This window comes from Calypte anna, chromosome 1, assembly GCF_003957555.1.
Source record: "Calypte anna isolate BGI_N300 chromosome 1, bCalAnn1_v1.p, whole genome shotgun sequence".
Lineage (NCBI taxonomy): Eukaryota > Metazoa > Chordata > Aves > Apodiformes > Trochilidae > Calypte > Calypte anna.
In genome coordinates this window covers 185,091,661-185,112,508 of record NC_044244.1, presented here as the reverse complement: position 1 = coordinate 185,112,508, position 20,848 = coordinate 185,091,661, and the positions used below count along the sequence as shown (strand labels likewise).

Genomic DNA, 20,848 nt, shown 5'->3' with positions numbered 1-20,848 from the left:
GAATTTCTGAGCAGGGTAATGCTGCTGTATTAACCTCATTGCTATCAATTTGGTTCACTGTTTGTTGCAATACTTTCCTGCTGATGGAAGCACCTTAACACAGCCGTTACTGTCAACTCAAATCTCTAGATTTCAGCCCAATGCTCATTACCACGTTTTGCCCATTTGTCACACTACAGCAGCTAAATACTTGAGTGATCAGAAGAAGTTTCAAAATAAAAAAACTCAAATTGTCTTTTAGTAGCATAAATTTCTTGTAAACTAGGTTGGTTGCAAAATAGAATAAGGATTTCTGGCAAAAATCTTTGAAATGCGTGTTTTATGACTGATAACTAGAAATCAAAATCTGAACAAATTGAAGGGCATGGCCTAGTAATGTATTTTACCCTGTGTTTCTTCCAGGGTATAAAGACTCAGTGAACTGGTTTAATTTAAAGACATACCTGCATACTGAGTTAGAATGCGACACTGAACATTTCCTAGAATCAAACAAATACATAAACTGCGGTGCCCAAAGGCTTGTGGCTTTAGCTATGAATACGGAGTAGTGGAGAGAGATGAAAAGTAACACCTCTTCTACTTAATTTTATTTTGGAGGAGGAAGATAACTGACCTTGACAGGCTGATGTTCAACATGGCCAAGTGCAAGGTCCTGCACCTGAGTCAGTGCAACTGCAGGCACAAATACAGGCTGGAGGAAGAATGGATAGAGAACAGCCCTGAGGAAAAGAACTTAAGGGTTGTAGTAGATGAGAAGCTCAACATGAGCCCCAGTGTGCACTCAGAGCTCAGAAATACAACTGCATCCTGGGCTGCATCAGAAGAAATATTTCCAGCAGGGCAAGGGAGGTGATTCTGCCCCCCTACTCTGCTCTGGTGAGACCACACCTGGAATAGTGCACACAGCTTTGAAGCCCCCAGCACAGGAAAGTTATAGGATCTGTTGTAGAGGATCAAGAGATGGGGCAAAAAGATGATCAGAGGGCTGGAGCACCTCTGCTATGAAGACAGACTGAGAGAGTTGGGGTTGTTCAGCCTGGAAAAGAGAAGGCTCCAGGGGACCTTAAAGCAGCCTTCCAGTACATGAGGGGCTGCAGGAAAGCTAGGAGGGGGATTTTTACCAGAGAGACTAATGACAGGACAAAGGGCAATGGTTTTAAATTGAAAGAAGGTGGATTTAGGTTAGATATTAGGAAAAAAATTTTCACAATTATTCACTATGAGAGTAGGAAGACACTGGCAGAAGAAGCGTTTAAGGCCAGGTTGGATGAGGCCTTGTGCAGCCTGGTCTAGTGGGAGGTGTCCCTGCCCATTTAGGGGAGTTTGGATCTTGATCTTTAAGTTCCTTTCCAACCCAAACCATTCTATGATTCTATGAAAAATTGAGTCTCATAGCCTTCCTGAATGCTGCTATAATAAAAAAATTATTTTAAAATTATTGTAATAAAAAACTCATGAAATACAGTCAGATAATTTTTACACTAGTTTATTCTATTAAAGTATTTTGTAACGTTCTTTGTTTGCAAGAAACATTATAAAGAGAAAAATTAGGGGATAAATTCAAGCTATTCCATGACAGTCCATACTTTCCCATTTTTCACTTGCAACTGACAGAACATTTAGCTTCTTAGCACAATGTTAACCTGGGTTACAACACCAGAGCCACTTGCAACCCTTCTCCTGAGATGCTGTGGCAGTATTTTCCAGAGCACTCCTGGCAGTGTTTCTTCCTTGCAGTTCTTTACTGCTGATATTCTTCTCAAGGCCTTGCATGTGCAAACCCCAATTGTGTTGCCATGGTGGGGTGTCATGGAAGAAACTTGCAGCCTTAAACTGACCCCTCTCTCCTGTCCCCTTTGTTTCTTGTTTTATAAACCAACCACAGTGTGCAGCAAAGTAAATAATTCTCATGCAAATATTTAATAAATATTATCCAGTATTATGCATGGTCACAATTTCAACTATCACATACTGCACTGGAGAGAATACTTCTGGTCACCAGGAAGAGTTTTCCAATTTCCTTTCCCTCTCCACATTGTCATTTTTATTTCTCATCCAGGAAGCTTTTTTTGCTAGAGTTGATGTGTATCACTCTCTATGGACAAAACTACCCCTTTATGTGACATGCTGCCTGTCATCTGGTACTCATTTAACTTCATCTCTTCCTCCCCTCAGATAAATTAATCAAACTTATTTGCAGTAATTCAAGCTGCACTTTAAAGTTCTCCCTATCTGCTCCTGACACCTCAGTGCTTTCTGGCATCTGCTCACAACAGCCAGTGCTCACCACAAACAACTTTTTGTATTATTCTACCATTCTCTATGCAAGCTACTCAAAAATAATGCCACTGGAAAGGGCCACACCTCCCCTGGAAAATTCTCGTGGATCCACAAACCTGAAAACCTAGAAAACTGTCTTTTTTACTTGTTTTAGATGGGCAAAATGCAACTTGTATATCACATATTCTTCAATCAATTTGCACCAGCCTTGATAATGCTATACTACCATTATTACACTATCACATACCATTAATCTCAACAAAACCAACAGCAATAATAATTTCATCTTCTTTGTTCCAAAATTGCTTATGTGATTAAAAGGTAGAACTTGAAGTGTAATTTGCCATTATCACTACATCAACAGAGAAATCTAATGCTTTTTAAATGATTAAATGTTTGCAATTTTTAAACATGATAATTGATAAACAGACAAGTGGTTGATGTGTTCAAACCTGCGAATTTGCATGAAATGGCACTTAAATTGCTGTAAATCTATTATGAACAAAAGTTGGCTTGAAGCCAACAATCTATCATAATGCACATATAAATTGTCATCATAGTTTAAAAGAACTTTATTTTATTGCTATTTGTTACTTACTGTTGATGGTACAAAATTAACATTACCATGGGGTTAATGTAAGACCATTAGTTTGCTTCAGATAAACTGACCAAAAATAAACTCTGCTTCTAATCAAATATGTCAAACTATAAAGATTCAGCTGCAAAATCATTATTCAATTTATTCTGACTGAATTTCATTTATGAAGGGTGTTTTCCTAAGTCAAATAATGCATGAGCCAGGAACTCACCTAACTTGTGTCTTATCTGTAATAACATCCATGTAGTTGGCATAATCATTTAAGCTGGGTAAGATAGCATTAACAGCCCAGCTGACACTTGTTTCGGAACAAATGTCAGTCCCACTTAATAACAGAACATTGTTTTACTTGTCTCAGTTTATAAATAATACGACCTCACACAAAATTTAGGTACTTCTGAAGCTTTCAGTACCTCCCAAGCATTCTTTTCTGTGTAGAAACCACTTTGTAGGAAACCATCTTCATCTCTCACTGTCAACATCTAAATGACAGCCAGTAAGCCTCGATAAACCCCTGTAGCCATAGTAAAGAAATGCCTTAAACACTCCTTAGGCTTTCATCATAAAACTTTTCCTGCAATGGCAGTCAGTGCATCTTCCTCACTCTCTTTTGTCATTGGTTTAATCTACTTCTGAATCACAACCATTTATAATACTTTCACTACCATTTTTAGACACATTCTTCCCAAGCTGATATAATTTTCACTGTATTTTGTCCAGGTTGAGTTCCCGGCCTGAATCCTTGGTACAATAATAGGTGGCCGTTCTATACGTCAGGCCTTGAGCAGTGCAGAGGCTGAGAGCTAACAGTCAACACATGATCTCTACTGACTGCCCAGTATTTTGGACTTCCTTGCCTTGTTTTCCTTCTTGGCAAGATAAATCAGAGCTAAATTCATGGACTGTGGAAGGAATATATAACAATCAATGTGGAAAAAAGAGCAGCACTATAAACAGATTAAATGAAAGTTAATATTGATATAATGACAAGAAAATGATTTAAAGTTCCTAGGTTTCAAAAATATATTTCTCTCATAGGATTCTGTACTTTGAACATATGTGATAAACTTTGTGATAAATAAACCAGTATTAAACTCTTCCATGGTAGGGGGAAGTAAACAAACACTAATTAGATGTTTAAAAAGTGGTCTACAGTGTAACTGTGAGCTCCACTTCAAATGCAGGCAGATTATAGATTGTTCTTGTGCAAAGACTTCAAAAGAAAAGTTTGCACACTGAATACTAAACCACCTTGGTTTAAAGACAAAAACCTCAGAAAACTAATGGACAAGTTAACAGGGAGGTTTCCTAGCAACCAACTCAAGATACAGAACTAGCTTTCATAAGAGGAATGGGTGTCATTCTCTTCACTTGAAGAACAATATGTAGAAGTTGCTGTAAAGCAGAACAATGCACAATCTCTTAGGATTCCTGAACTGGAAAGAAAAAAATCCATATCGTAATTCCCCTCTGAGGGGATGTGGGATGGCTTTAGAAGTACCAATTCCCCAACAGGAAGTCATCTGCAAGTTGGCTCTTTTTCCCTCTGAAAATCCCCAACATTAGGACAATGAGTGCAAAAGACAAATCCAACAAGGTGATTCTCATTGAGGAAAGTCTCCATATTACATGTTTTTTGGAGCTTTTATGAGTTTGGTTAAGTACCACTACAGAAGTAAATGCTCTGTATAGGTGGCACCAATTCTTGTGAAAAATTCCTTTGAGCATACCTCACAGGTAAAGTTAATTCGATGCATTGCAGACACAACTGGAGAAGAGAGAACAATAGATTGACAGAGCACTCAGTCCAAAACCTGATAATGGAGTACTTTGGAGCATATGAATTATACAACAATTTCTTGTCCTAGAGAGACCTATTAGTCATGACACAGCATTGATAACTGTATTTGTATTTAATAACTGCTTAATGAAGACCAGTGTGCTCGGTATTACAGTAGGTCAACAGCTGATGCTGGCTTTTGAAGTTACATTTAGCTTTGCTTAAGAACATTAGTTGTCTATTAAACATTTAACACAGTAGAATCTTATACTGAGCAAATTTAAATAATTTTGATATTTGGTTAAATGGGTAATTATGATATTCAGAATAAGGAATAGCAATTTATCTAATAAAGCAATAATTTTAAATAGTGCACTTATTTCAAAATATGTCCTATCACAGAAGGGCATGAAATTAATGGAATAAAAAGCATCTTTTAAAAACATGCACTTAATAAGCAGAAATTTAGATGTAGGCAGAGAAATTGAAACCCCAATATATTCAGCTCTCAATAATATTGTCACCACATGGCTGCTGATGCACCAGGCTGTTCTAATTTATGCTAGTCCAGATGACAAATCTTTCTACACTGTTTAAATCCATGTCACACACCTAAGGTTAGAGTATGTCTCTGCTTTTGCTGAAGCATTATGTATTTTTGCAGTTGGAGAAGACTAAAAGCAAAAGACAAGGTTTCTGATCTCAGGTACTTTTCTTAATGGAGTCTCTGCTGCATTCACACATAGAAGTTTTTTAAACTGGTTTGTAATCATATTCAAGCATCAGCTGCAATGACCTGGTGTGGACATTTTCTTAAGATTCGTAAGGCCAGCACATCAGTTTAACCCCTGGGCCCTGTTGTGGTCTTAAAGGATAAACTGATCTTCAAAATAATCCATCTTCCACTACTTAGAAAAGTCTGTAAAATTCATAAAGACCACTTTATAAATACCCCTGAAGAGCAAATAATATCTTTTTAGAGGTCCTAGTAAAATATAGCTCCTACTTATCTAAATGTAATTAAAATGTCTCATTCTTTCCCACGATAGGGAATCAAATAACTGAGCATATATCCATATGCGTTAAACACAACAAGTTTAATTTATTTTCACTCAGGCATCCTAAGCAATACTGGCTGCATATCTTGTTATGCTGTAATAAATGTGTTTCATGGGGATCTACTGTACTGCACTGCTGTGCACTTATAGTGATGGTTCTTTAAATTGCTGTTTGCTCAGTTACACAGGTGTGCAGATGAAATATATCTATTTTTCCTGATAAGAATGTTAGGATTCACAGTCATGAACCCTGTGGAAGTTAGAGTGACAGCCACATTTTTTAACGGCTCCTGAGCAATGAAACCAGACAGTTGCTACATTTCCTATCCCTTAATAACAAAACACACATTAAATGTAAATTACCCTCAAGAGAGGACAACTGTGGACTTATCTAGTTCTTCTAATAGTTAAGGCTTTGTATAAGAGTCAGTAGTTATCTTAAGCAACTGATGTTTCCATGACTAGTAAATACTGCTCCTGTGCTAGATGAGTTAAGAAATTTGTGCCCTGAAGTTGACTCCTGGTAGGAGTTTGTGCTTTTCCACATTTAGAGCTGCAGAATAAATGATCTCTAAGGTCCTTTCCAACGTAAACCATTCTATGGTTCTTAAATCTACGGTTTTATTAAGCTATATATATGCCCAGATTCACTTTGGCATCAGTGACAATACTAATGTTCCACCTGTCTTTGCATGTGAATATCCTTCAGTACAGATTTTGCTTTGGTCTTCCATGGAATATTATAGCAAATATTATATGCATTCCAAAAATGCATATGAAGAGAAGATTGGCTGAAAAAACTGTGCCAAGATGTTCCAAAAAGGCATTATTCTGCATAGAAAGAAATAAGCTGTAGAAGATTGGATCTTGAAAACAATCCTATTTCATCGTGACTTAAATGACACTGGCATAATAGATTAAAGTATGCAAATGGCATTTGTATGGTACAAAACTGGACACATTACTAATACAGGAAATGATGAAAATAACACATGGGAGCAGACAAGAAATTAAATATGTGAAACCATAAGGCCATGCACATATCTATGGTTATAAAGCGGGAACTCATAACTTGCAAATGGTTGAGAAGGATGAAGATCTGAGTGAAACAACCTAATCACAGAATAAGTATGTGCCAAAAAACCCAACCAGCACCATTATAGAAATATCTACATGGAAACCCCTAACAAGACTTTATTTTGACTGTGCTGTACCAGTCATAGAATCATAGAATCGGCTGGGTTGGAAGGAACTTCTGAGATCATCAAGTCCAACCCTGGAAGTCTACTCTTTCAAGATCAAAATCACTCAGATTAGAAACACTGCACAAGGAACATTTCATTCAATGGAGCAGTCAGTCTATTCTTGGGTAGCAAAGTAAATAAAATCGGAGAAGGGAAATGCCTATACTCAGTATTTCCTAAAGTAAAACTCTGAGGATGTGCTTACAAAAACTTACATATAATATGCAGTAATTTCTAATATTATGTTGTTATGTATATAGTGATTAATTATTGATATACACAATATAATACAGGTTACATAATATATGATTAATATAACAGGATACAACAAATACATAATATGTTATATACCACACTGTACAATATTTTACATTATATCACATTATATTTTCTTATTGTATGAAATTGTATTATTGTATAAAATATACTATATATGATATATTTTACACGTATTTTAATATAGAATATTATATAAACTCCAGACAATATACAAGTGGATAGTGGAGTCCTATATTAGTGGTTTATATAATACAACATTATATTATATATATAAATATTAAATTATATTTTCTTGTGAAATTATTAAAATCATGCATTAATTGTTACAGATTTTATGTGTAATAATGTATATATTATATTACATACATTAAATAATTATATAAAATCTTAATAATATGTAATTTATAATGAAACACTACAGAAACTCTGCAATAATATCTTAAAAAGGTAACATGTGAAGTTCATATACCAGACAAGGTAGCAATGATAAGGAAATTGCAGGAAAATATCTTTTCTCTCCTCAGTTTTTTCCATTTGGCTACTAAGAGAATAAAAAGTTTTCAAATGATAGAAAATATTTATGGTAATTTTCTAAAATTGTTGATATTTATATTAAACCAAAAAGTTGCAGGTATCTTCAGAACACTGAATTGAGAAAGTAAACTGCAACTGCTGCAGCATTTGGTCAGTGTGATTTCTGTTCACATTTACCTGTTCTTTCCGTCTGTATGACTATATTAAACTAAAAAATATAGGGACTTGGGGTCACTAAATCATGTGCAGCACGAGTAATCAGTAAATTGGGATAGAACAATGATTTTGTACATGCAAAAATTATTATCACTTGAATTTGTAAAACACAGAGATTCTTAGCAAAGACCATATATGCTTCAAAAACACTCTTCTGCTTCCTAGTTTCCAAGAGAGAAAAAAAAAAAAAAAAAATTACCTGGGTCTCTGTACACTCACGAGAATCCTTGCATATTTGCTCAATCATGTTTAATATTAATTTCAACTATATTAATAAAAATCTATCAATGTTATCCTTCAAGTTATCTTAATTTCATTACGCTAGTGAGATACACTCCAAATGTCACAGCATTGTAGGGAAAAGAAACGGGAAGAAAGAGCCCACCATTTCTAAGAGGACACTTTTAATACCAAGGTTTGCATACAAAATATTTTTTTCATCTCTTTAATGAACTTCTTTGTGCTAGTTTGGAATAATTTTCTTTGAGCATGCAAATATGCACAGTGTGCTTTAAGCGAAGTCAAAGTTATTAAAAACCTGAAATCCTCTTCTTTAATCCCTATTGATAATTGTATAAATGCAGTGTTCTGGTAATCTACAAAAGATGGTCTTAGGGCACGTAAATTTTGTAAGTTGAAAGTTTCTCACACTGTACAAAAACTCATACTGAGTTTCTCACACTGTACAAAAATTTTCATGAACTACCTTGAACACAGATTTACTGAATTTTAAACTGGCACTTCATCCCTTTTCCAGCAAGCCTCCTCTGCAGATTTAATGATCAGAAACATCCTCCTGATGCACGCCGGGAGGTACGGCTGCAGGGTTCAGACCGCAGCAGACAGCGCATCAGATGAGACAGAGCTGCTTGTTAGGGGTGAGTACTCTTGCTGTGCCAATGGAGAACACAAGCACCAGAAACTCTGGTACCTGGGAGTTTAAACACATGGGCTCCAGGGATACCTGAGCCATGCATTACTCTTCAGATTTCATACTGCTGCAACAATTTGTGATTAACCACATACCGACCTGAAGTCATGGCAATGATAAAAAAGACAGTGGGTTTTAATGGACCAGGCTTAAGAGAGGTAATTATACAAAAGGTATGCCAGGTTAATTAAAAAGTAGACAATTAGCATTCACAAGCCTATGTCAGGTAAGTACGATGAGTTCTGTGCTTTTTTTATGTGATACTTGACATTTCATCTTATGATCAAACTCTCAGATTTAATGTTTACGGAATATTCATTCACTTCTCAAGTACAGGGACCACGCAGGATTTTGTAAAATAATAGATATCAACAATGAACCAAAGCTCCCTAATATGTCAGAGTCATTGTCCTGCAAGATCCCAGATCATATCTAGGGCATCAACTTGCTTACTATAAAGCAGGCTATTAGCACCATATGTGCATTCCATTAAGCAGAGTGTTTCTGCATCCTGCACTACTTTATATGTGTTTGGTGTCTGATGGGACTTGAGAACTTCCAGTCTACTTACTGACATGACAACTGTTGGGCCTTACAATGTCAAGATAAATGGATCCCTGCTAGGTAGCACAGCTGGGTAGCCATAGATTGCATATTTTTTTAAAGAATAAATCAAGGTAGATATTTTATTAGCATTTGAAAAAATTCTAGATAAAAGCAATCAAAACTATTTAGAGACTATAAACTTTAAAAAATACATTTTCTACTACATTCCACCTCATCTTTAGATTTGATATGTTCATATATATCACTTTTAGGACAAATAAATGCTTTAAATGATAAAGAATATTTCTGGCTTACTTCAGGGCTCTTCACGTTTTGATGAAAGTAGCTGTTAAATATTTCCATAAAGACACTTTGAGGACCATCAGATTTCTATGAGCTATGGCACTATTGGTATGGTGGTATTCAATTGCCTTCACACAGACATGTAATCCCATTTTAGCTTCCTTATGAAATCTGATTCATCCTTCTGGGTTATGCAAGACCTTATGTGTTACCTTTACCTCTCTCAGATAGGATGTGAAGGCTCTGTGGGTAGGCAAGGCAATCTCAACTTTAATGTCATTGAACTTCTTAGTGACAAAAATCTCTTAGCGATATTATCTAGGACACTCAAGAATGGGTATACAATTCTTTTTTTCTAAGTATTCTTGTTATAAAAATGAGTTAATTGTGTTTGATATACAAAATAAATGCTCTGAGGAAGAGGTTTAAGATTTTTTAAAAAGGGCATTGTGAGCAGTATCAGAACGTATGTCTGTGAGTGCCTCATGACCATGTCACCTTGTTGATGAAAACTATGATTGCTTTATAATGGAATTTGAATTGAAATATAGATTGCTTATAGCTGTCTTTTTCTTTTTTCTGTGAATGGATAATTATAGGATACAGTAAGAGACATTTGCATCACTTTCCCAAAATATATTATATGACTGCTTTTGTCCTGATGAAAATTCAGTCTTCATGAAATTATAGATATGGTTGATTTGCTGAAATGGTTGATTTCCTTACGACATCTGTAAAACTTAAGCAAATGAGGGCAATAACATTCTACACTTTCATGATTGCTTTCACCAAAAAATATAGGATGGTTTTGCTTTGTATTGAAGAAAATGTTTAAAGCACATTCAGGGCAAAGTTGCTAATGTTTACTCTTTATAGACTCCAGCACTTCAAAAATCAAAAATACTTGGGAGAATCTAATCTCTCTCTCTTCATTCTGTTACAGGCATGTCATTTTCATTTCAGTACCTAATTCTTTTTTCTCCCCCATCTCAGTTTCTAGAGTGCACTCAGTGCTTTGCAATTTGACACTGTCTGCTGATCCCAAATTGCAGAACCTTTCAAGCTTCTTTAAGTTTAGCTTTTGGACATACCTGGCATTGCTTAGAAGAAGAGACCAGAAGAAAAAGATGTTTCAATAAATACTTCAGTTAAGTCTGAAGAATTCCACCTGACAGAGAAAGTCATCATCGATGAAGAAAACCCATTGCCACTATGCAGTAAAGTCTGACATTCAAAACTATATTGTTCTTTCTTTCCAGCATATTGCTAGGCAAAATAGTTTTATTTCATGCACATGACAAAAAATCTTTGTCTTTTAAATGTTACAGCCCACGGTCAAACTGAGATGGCAGAAGCTTTGTTGTGAACTCTTAGAAGTACCAACATATGCAAAGTTGCAGCACATCCTTATTCTGACCTTATTCTTTCCTTTTGCCTCTGCAGAAAATGCCAGTCTTGAATGCTGATGACATCATAGCAGTATGCAACAGCATTTCAATCCTTAGTTATGCTGTTGGGTTCATCTGGTATTTTTAATATGTTGTTGTAATATTTTCTAAAAAAATTATTCTGCTTTCACCATTTCTACAGGAATAAATTTGGTGTACAGGATAAATTATATTAACATTATTTCATTCTCCTTCCTTTAGCTATTCATAAATATCAGAATTATTGCTATTAGTGAACTGACTAAATTTACACTGAATAATGTATTCAACTGTACATTACTTAAACCAAAGGACAATTTTCAGGAACTTCATTAAAAGTGGGTTGGAAGGCAACTATATCTTGCTGCATTCTCTTCAGATGAACAAAAGAAACAAACTCTTTGCAGAGTCCTGTTGCTCATAACTAAAATGATCTTAAATAGGCAGACATTCACCACTGCATTTTCAAGCACTTGCCACATCTCACTATCACTTATTGTGATGTGGAGAATGTATGGAGTATCTTTAAAACACGTTTACCTTTTTTGAAGTCATTCTTTCTAGTTGCTCTGCTGAAGGATCCCTTGAATATATGCCAGTGACACAGAGAATTCTGCCAGTGTTTTTTGACCTTCTATGCTCTGCATATACACAGAAGTTAAAATCCAAAAATGTCAACAGTGAAAAACATCGGAGGAAGAGAGAGTGAATAGTGCCAGTTAAATCTTAACTCTTTTGAGTCTAATTACTTACAAGAAGGTAATTAACCATGAAAGAAGTTATTTTAATTTCTTACATATGTATTTCTTTGTGTGTATAAACAACAAAAGAGTTTAAGACAGTAGCAAGTTTCTATTGTGAATTTTTTTTAAAAAAAAACATTTTCAAACCATTTTCAAATTCACTATTTTACAGTTCTTGATTTTAGGTAAATGGTAGTGGAATACATGAATAACAGTTTTTCCTAATTATGTTTATCTGGTGAATCTCTTTCAGGAACACTTCATAACTATATATGAAAAGATCTTATAGATCATGTTTGAACTAAAACAAGATTCAAGTCCTGTCAGCACCCACTAATCAAAACCTAATTACTTTTATAAGTGCTTTGAAAATAAGATTAAATTTTTTATATTAAAGTCAGAAACAACTATTTATTGGCCCCTACTAATGTCCCTGGTCCTTAAATACTGCTTTTCCGCCCAAGTTATCTATTTTTCCATTTCTATTTCATTTTTCAAATGCTACTAATAAAGCAGATTGCACTAGGAAGAGACATTCTGCTGGCAGCTGGACCTATCAGGCACTACATTTGCTTTCCAGCCTAAGTGTCTTTCATTTTAGTCTTTAAATAGGTTGTGAATGAGAAGCATTTCAGTAGCCTCATGGCAGTCGACAGCAATCTCTAGAGGTTTGCTGTCCTCACATACCTGACATCATCTGTTTCTATTCAGGTAGGCTGCTACCTCAGCTGCAAAAGCATTTTCTCTCCAAAATATGGTTCCACAAAATTCTCTGCAATTTGTCATCAACACTTGTTCTTACTACTAGATAACTAAAAAAGTCATCATGATCATTCATTCAACTGAGATCCATCATCCCCTTTTGATAGGGGGATCATCCACAACTTGGCTCTGGAACTCATCAGAGGGGTCCTGTACTTTCTGAAATGGGGAGGGTGAGAGAGAGGATGCAGCTTAAAGGCCAGGACTTATATAAGGCAGAAAACACAATGCTAGCCACTTACATCTATCTCAGTAACTGCAATGTTTATCTGTAAGGTAGTGTATTTCCTTTTAACTGTCTCAGACGCAGCCTCAAAATCACACTTGCCTCTCCTCAAGAGCATCCTATACCTGCAGGCAGTAGACTAGATGGGATCAAGGTGTGTTCAGTATTTTTTCTGGAGTAGCTAGTAGCATAGAAGTTAGGAGACAAACAAATGAATTCACACTGCATAGGACACAATTTGAGGTATCTCCAGCCACCCAAATATTTGTTTTCATTGAGCTGACTACTGCTGCAAAAATGAGCATAGTTCTCCAGGGAACCTTTGTCAACAGCTTAAGCCAGTAGACTGAAGTGTGCACTGGGAAAGGAGAAATGGCAAATAACAGGCATGTTCCCTTGGCACCAGATTTGCCCTCCAGAGGGGCAATGAGGAAGGCAGTGGCAAAGCCTTAAATGCTGCAGCAATATTTTCTGTAAGACAGTCATCAGAGTCCACAGCAGAAGAATAGGTACAGCAAATACAGCTCAAGGACACGCAGAAACCAGCATTTAACATAGTGTGGTAACTGTTCTGGCACCAGGCCTAAACAAATATGCTGCTTCAGAGGAATCCCATAACATGAATTATGTGTCAAATAAATAGTTTTAGTGGAATGAATGAATACAACAAAAATCACAGATGTGGACGTACATTCTTGACACCCAAGTCATTGCCTGATTGCACTTCATTTATGCCCGCTGTTGTTTGCTCACCCAGGGAAAATTTGTGCAGAATGGCTGTTCAGCATGCAAACAAGAATGTTTACAGGAGAATACAGATATTCGTTCCACAGTCAAAAACTGTTGACACAAGGTCATGAGACATTTAAAAAGCAAAAGTGATTTATGATTTTCATGAATGTCAATTCCGTTTTGACACCAATCCAAGAATAGTTTTTCCATGTCACATGTTTTGTCTTGCTACAACCCTTTATTTATGTACCCAGATCTTCATCTTTCAGTGAATATTAAGAAGCAGAACAGCAGAATGTTTCAGCTTGGCTGGTTTTCCATCTATCATTGGCACTCCAGTAGTTGAGCTGTCTCTATATTGAGTTTTCACAAAGAAGTGATTACCAAAGCAGAAGGCTTTAATGCAGGATAAATATGCATGTCATGTTCTGACACTAATGATATGATCACAAACATGGTTACCAAACACCCAAGTACCAGTCAGGAGACTTGCATCTCACAAATGTCTCAGGTGCTCTTGTAGCTAACAATCTGTCAGCTTTCCTAAAGACAAGGAATGTTTTGTAATTTAGTATGGTTTTTAAAGTCTATCTTCCAGAAAGGGCTTATTGTACTCTTATTTTCCTATTACGCTGTATAAATTTGAAGCAATCTGTGGTTTCATATTTTTATTACAAAGATAACTTCATGACCCTGTTCTTCCACCATCTGTCACTGTAGAGACATTTACAACACCATCTACTTCTGTCATAAAACAGGTTGACACTGTGAAGGGGCTAACCTCTGCTACTTTCCATTTGTCCAATCAACTACATTAGAAAAGGTCAAAAATGTTTTTCACTTGTGTTTGTTTAATTCCTCACTAGGAAATCTGTTGCTTATAGACAGGGAGGTTTTGAAGAACACCAGCAGAAATCAAAGATGAAAACAAAAGACTACTTCTAACATTCTCTTTTGGCAAAAAGTATCTCTTTTCTCTTGAAACACAGTTTCTAATGAACTCTTTTGAACTGTTGCTTTACCATAGAATGCAATGAGGGAAAACTTGAGTAAAAATCTCTCACTAAACACAGTTATTGTGTATTCTTTGCTCTTTCTTCTGCAAGTTTGGAGGGTTGGCTTAGAAAAGCATCTGTGCAGTTCAACAAAGAAAAATATTGAAAGCTGTGAATGGCACACAGGGGTCTAACATCCTTTCACAAATATCAGCACAAGGATACTTACAGTCTGTTAAGAGCAGAGATCCCAATGGAGCAGCCATTTCCAGAACACCAGGATGTTTCTTCTAGATTAGAGGATCACTGCAAACTGTATTGTGATACAGTTATCTCATGTGGATGCAGACAGCTCTTCAAACATCTAGAATTCAGTGAGTGATTTTTTTCTATATAAACCTCTATATTGTTAGTCGTGATAGTGACAACAAAAACACCAGTGCAGGTTATCCCTTCCTTATATCACATTTCTTTTTCGGTTCATCACAGCTAAGAGGAATACAAAGTTGTGAAGTTAAAAGTTCGCTTTTTTTACATATCTGAAAAATTCTGTGCCTAATAAGAGTACCAGGCCTCTGGTACATTTATATTTATTTAACAAAGGAAAGCATTTATCACAATAAATCACTGGGTCATTAATTTTAAGTAGTTAAATAAATTCCAATACCTAAGTCCCATTAGTAAATTACTCCTGCAAAGCTGGTTTACAATACACTATACCTGAGAGTAAGTAGCACTGATTGCAAAGTACTCAGACAGATGAAGGATGCTGCATTACACATTGGTTTACTATGGTCTACAGAGGAGTCAGTCCATCTCAAAATTTCCAAACTTTATTTTGTAGTGCAACACCTACTTGTTCTAGATAGAGTGCAGTGTGCTTTCTGGTTTTGCAAAGGTACAAGTCCCAAAAATACTTACTCAATGTCTGACTTTCTGTAGTGTAAACAGCATAAACTGGAACCTGTACCAAAGACTGACACTACAAGGTAACTAAGTCTAGGGGAGCATAACAAAGAAAAAGACTATTAGCTCTTTGCAAGGGAAATACTGTAATGCAGTAGCCAAGCTCTTTTTTTTTTTAATTTGAGCTGCTAAAAAAGGGCCATCTTTTGTAACAAAAATAGGTCAAATAAATAAAATGCAAATTAAATTATTTCTGTATGCTTCTTATATTAGTCAATGACACCATAAAAGATTGTAGCAATTTTAAAATATTCCTATTAAAATATTTTATATATTACATATATATTAAAGAAAGATTTCAGGAAAAATTCAAAAGATAAATAATTTATTGGTCCTAAGTATTAATATATTTAAGTTTGTTTCCACAAGCATTTCATTGGTTGATACTGAAGGATTTTTGGTAGATTTAGATGCCAGATATTTTCTCAGTATTTTAGTAATAGTTTGTTCACTGATGTTGGCTTTTATTTTCTTTTTCAGTCTTGCTGCTTAAAATCTGTTTTCTATTTTTATGGATGCCAATAGACATCATGCTGTTCTAGATAGAAAAGAATAATATCTTGTCTTCTTAATTCTCTGTGTCAATGTTGTGCACCCTCGGAAGCTTCTCAGCGTACACAAAACTAATTAAAATCCTTTAAACTATGCAAATATTAGTACAATATTTATGGCAGAATGATTCCTGAAAAATAAGCTGAAAATTTCTTCTATAATGTATAAAATATTTTAAGACTGTGCACTGAAAGCTTACAAAAGGCATGGTGAATGTCCACTGTGAGTAAAATGAGCTTTGAGATCAAATACCTAGTTGGAAGCTGCAAAATATTGGAATAGAGCAGAGACCAAACCCATGGTGAAAAGAGATAAAAGCTTTTGCGACTACAAACTGTAGTTTAAGAGTAAATATTTTGTGGTAACTAAAAAGAAATATATATATTAAAAAAAAAAAAAAAAAAAAAAGAAGTCATTAAAGCTATTCATCTTGTAGACTGCCAAACTACCACTATAAGCAAAAAATACACTCTCATGATTTCTTTCTGGGGAAGTAATGTTTCCTCTGAACTCCACTGACCTGGAGCAAATATAACACAGAAATTGCGGGTTAGGTTGACCACACTGCTCCTTTCAGTTGTGATATTGCCAATAAAACTTAAAGACAAGCACTTGGGTTTAAAGGCCATCAGACACAACATTATTAAATGGAACGTAAACAAGGTCAGCAGATTGTTGCTGGCGCTTGAGCTACAGCAAAGGCTAGGAAGATGCCCTGAGCACAGACCCCATTAATTGGACTCACCGAATATGTCCATAAGAGTAAACTGCTCCCTGAGGCCAATGGGTACAGTACAGTCCCATCAACACAGGCCCCCCTCCCCTCTCAAAACAGTGTTGGAATGACACACTGCCTGTTGGGATCTGCCCCAACCCATGGCAACTCATTAATTGTGCCAAGAAATTGGCTGGGAAAGCCCTAAGTGCACAGTGCTGGAATTACAGTAGGCATGGCTGACAGCATAATAGCTCATAGGATCAGTGATAGAGTTCAGATCTGCACTTTGGCCATTTTCAGTGTATCAGCATAGCTGAAATATTCTTAATATTGGAAGATAGTATAATGCTGTAGATGGTGCATCACTGCCTTGACAGATTTCAGACTGAAACATTTCCAGCAATCTGGTCTTGTAACAGTAACTTTGTTACAATTTCTGCAATGGTGTAATAAAAAGATTAATATATTTAAAAAGTTGGGGGCTTTTAAGAGTTTTAAAAACAAAACTTTATTCTGCCTAGGAAATCTTTTTATAAACACCAACTTAACTAATAACTATAACTTCAGTCAAAAAAAGGGCCCAGAAACAAGAACAAAAAATCAGATATGGTGATGTTCATGAATTCAGTGACTGAAAGAGACCCATCCAGTTCTGGGAATGGTGATGCCCACACTGGTTGCAGAGGCCGAAGGAGGCAGTATGGACCAAAACTGAGACAGCTGGCAAGTAATGCCCTACAGTGCTAAAGGCAGTCAGTAGGAAATAGCAATGAAAAAAACATGCCCAAAATTCAGTGTCTTGTGCTATTCGGGATCTGCTAACTATGTCATTCACAGTGCAATTCACAGGCTACTGGTACTTTGCTTCCTAAGCTGAAATTTCAGTTCATGTTCTCTGTACTGTCCATACATTTTGTGTCATGTTACAGGTCCAGCTCGGAGACTCCAGGCTGCAGTCTGGTATCTACACTCACAACACAGTAGTTCTCAAGATGTTTTTGCCCAAACCTTCTATTTTTAGGTTTGTAAAAAGAAGATAAATCATCAGGATAAAAGAGCACAAAATGGCACATGCCACCAAAGGCCTTCTCAGGCAGGACACCAGGGATTTCTCCTGATCTTCATCCCTGGAATGAGTCAAGGCTATTCAGGCTGAAACATCGATGTCTTCTCATTCTTACTTTGAAATCCTGAGTCTAACTTCCCTGTCCTGCTGCTGGCTGAAGTATAGCTTCACCATCTGCCCAGAGCCCTTATGTAGCTGTCTTACAGAAACCACTTGGATACATCAGAAACAGAGGGGATGGGATTATAGATGTATCCGCTAAAACCATGGTGTCTATTACATTTATAATAAATCAAACTTTCTGTCCATCTTTTTGTTCCCCATATGCCATAGGCAGGCACAGGAAAAGGTATTTATGCTACAAGAAAGACTCAACCTCCTGGCTTTTTGAGCAACTTTTCCATCATTCTTTAGTAATTGCCTCTTTCTTTTCCTATTTTTCTTGACTCCTTATCTTCTTAATTACCAGCCAGTATTCTTTGTCACTCAGAAAGCAAAACCTGTTTTCATGAACTTCTATGTATCAGGCTAAATCAGTGCACGTCCTGGGATTCACAGGAAAGGCTGCTGGCTCGCTGAGTGACTGTGGCTATTACTGGTAATAGTCTTTCAAGAACTCTCACATTAACATTGTACCATGGCAAGTAATCTAAAAGACCTCTCTGGGTGATCATTCCAACAATAAAAAGACACATAAAACAAGTTTGCCAAAATGTAGTGATGCATGTCCTGAAATGAAGTATCAATCTATGGAACTGCCCTGGAAGAAGATGACTGACTGATATCCTTGACCCTGGGTTTTCAGTGCTCCTAGAGCTGTGTAAGAGCTTATCACAGCCCCAAATGTCTTTTTTATGAAGGCTGACTGAACTATAGTGCATTTATGACCATCATTTTCTTTGTAGTTTCCAGAGAAGCATTTGAGCAGAGTATGCATTTTTTCCTCAATTGGCTATTCTCTACTAAAAATTTGTTTTAGAAAACCTGAACAATAACACAGCCCTTGGGAAAAAAACTACTCTGCATTAGCCATTCAGCTGACACCATGAATGATTACATCCAAGCATAAAATTTAATGAGATTTCTACAAAAAATGAGTGACATCTGCATAGCACTCAGGTCCTGGCTAACTGTCATACATTTGTCATCACTGAGGCTTTTGTCCTTTATTAATCTGCTTTCAAAAGTGCCTGCTGTTGGAAATGGAAATGCTTTTTAGCAGTCAGCCTGCAGACTGTGTAGTAGCACACATCTCAGAAAGCATAATCACACATTGTCATGACTTTGAATACATTTAAAAGGTTTAAAAAACATGTGTGAATTCCAACAATAGAAAATATTGAGAATTTAGCAGAAGATTTCTGCATAAATAAATTTTACATATTTTTATGTAAGCAAGATGCTTGTTCTTTTGCCTATAGTACAAGGGCTAGAAACTCTTTACACACATTCAGCATGCATGGGAGAAATATTATTGTAGAGGAAAAGTACTGAAATATTTTCCTTTAATTTCATTTATGCTTGGGACAACAATATAATTCTGGGCCTAGGGCTGCAACCCAGTAAAAGCATATGATTTTATCTTTCCTTTAAGCTTTCCCTCATGGCTACAAATAAAATCTTCACTAGTATTTTCCTACATCAAGAGATAGCCTGAAACAATAAGTAATGGAGATTGAAGATCAACTCATTTTATTAAATTAGCCCCAGGACTTGCTATTCTGAGACAAAAGCCTGACCTGGTGCTTCCCATCAAAAAACAGTGAACACTTGGCAGCAAGGCAGAAGTGGAGAGGACATATCTTGCTGCCATGTTTTTTCCCAAGAAAAGAAGCAAACTTTTCAACTGTGAATCCATGTGGGACTCCAGAAGGCCAAGAGTCACAGGGTGGCCAAGGATTGGCACCATCTTACCCCAGCCCTGTTTGTGACTCAGTGAAAACCACTGACAGAAGCCAAGTCAAGCCTGCTGAGCAAGAAGACGAAGAGAGACTCCTAGAACTGAAGCTGCTCACCACCACATAAGTAGGAAACTGTGTTCTTTCTATAGCCTAGAGCTGTACCCTGGGGTCCTGTGCAGCAGATTTCAGTGCATTGTGGAGACAATCTTGTTCTATCATATATCCATGAATTGAAGAAACTGGATTTCTTGAATTTCAAACATTCATTTGTCTTTATTGTCACTATTATTTCTAAATGCAATACACTTCCAACATTTTCATGTCAATCTTTTGCTTGTAGATCATTGCCGGGCAAACAGAGGCAAGTCAGTAGCATAATTTGCCTTCTCATTCAAATGATTCAATGTCTTTTTCACTCTGAAGCCAAAGAGCCAAACTTTTAAGAAACTCTGATCATACTGTTGTCATAGTTCACTTCATCATGCTTTTATTGAAGGTATATTGGATGAAATACAAAGTTGTTTGCAGTTGCAAATTAAAAAAAAAAAAAAATCCCGTTAATACTGCAGTTAATGTTTTTTTTTTTAGCTTTTGATAGTCAGATAAATTTGTTTCTACTCATGGATTGAGGATTATAGCCAGCAAAAGATTTGATTACATGAAATAGCACTACAAAAAAATCATAATGCAGAGCTCAGTGATGCAGAAATCCTGGGTGCAACTTCCAGTTCAGTGGAGGGACCAGACCTAAGTGTTTGCCTCCCTGTTTCACAGGTGCTGAGCTCTGACTCTTCAGCAAAGTGGGTCTGTGCTGCTTGCCATTGCTCAGGAGAATGCAGGCATCCAAAGGACCTGTTCCACTACATCTCATCATACAAGTAAACAGCATTAGGCTCTTGGAAAAGTGTAGCAGCAATTGCTTTCTATTAATAAAGTTGTTTCTATCATCACAGTTTCTGCAGTTTCCTTTTGGGAAAAGCATCCAGTAGTG

At 36.3% G+C, this 20,848-nt stretch overlaps 1 protein-coding gene across 1 annotated transcript in view; it reads left to right on the top strand.

The window, feature by feature from the left end:
• The window catches only part of CNTN5 (contactin 5), a 310,996-nt gene that overhangs the window by 257,640 nt on the left and 32,508 nt on the right, over positions 1-20,848 (top strand). The window contains exon 13 of the mRNA XM_030449461.1: positions 8,747-8,867. Coding sequence (XP_030305321.1) covers positions 8,747-8,867 — 121 coding nt within the window. The remainder of the gene's footprint in view (positions 1-8,746; positions 8,868-20,848) is intronic.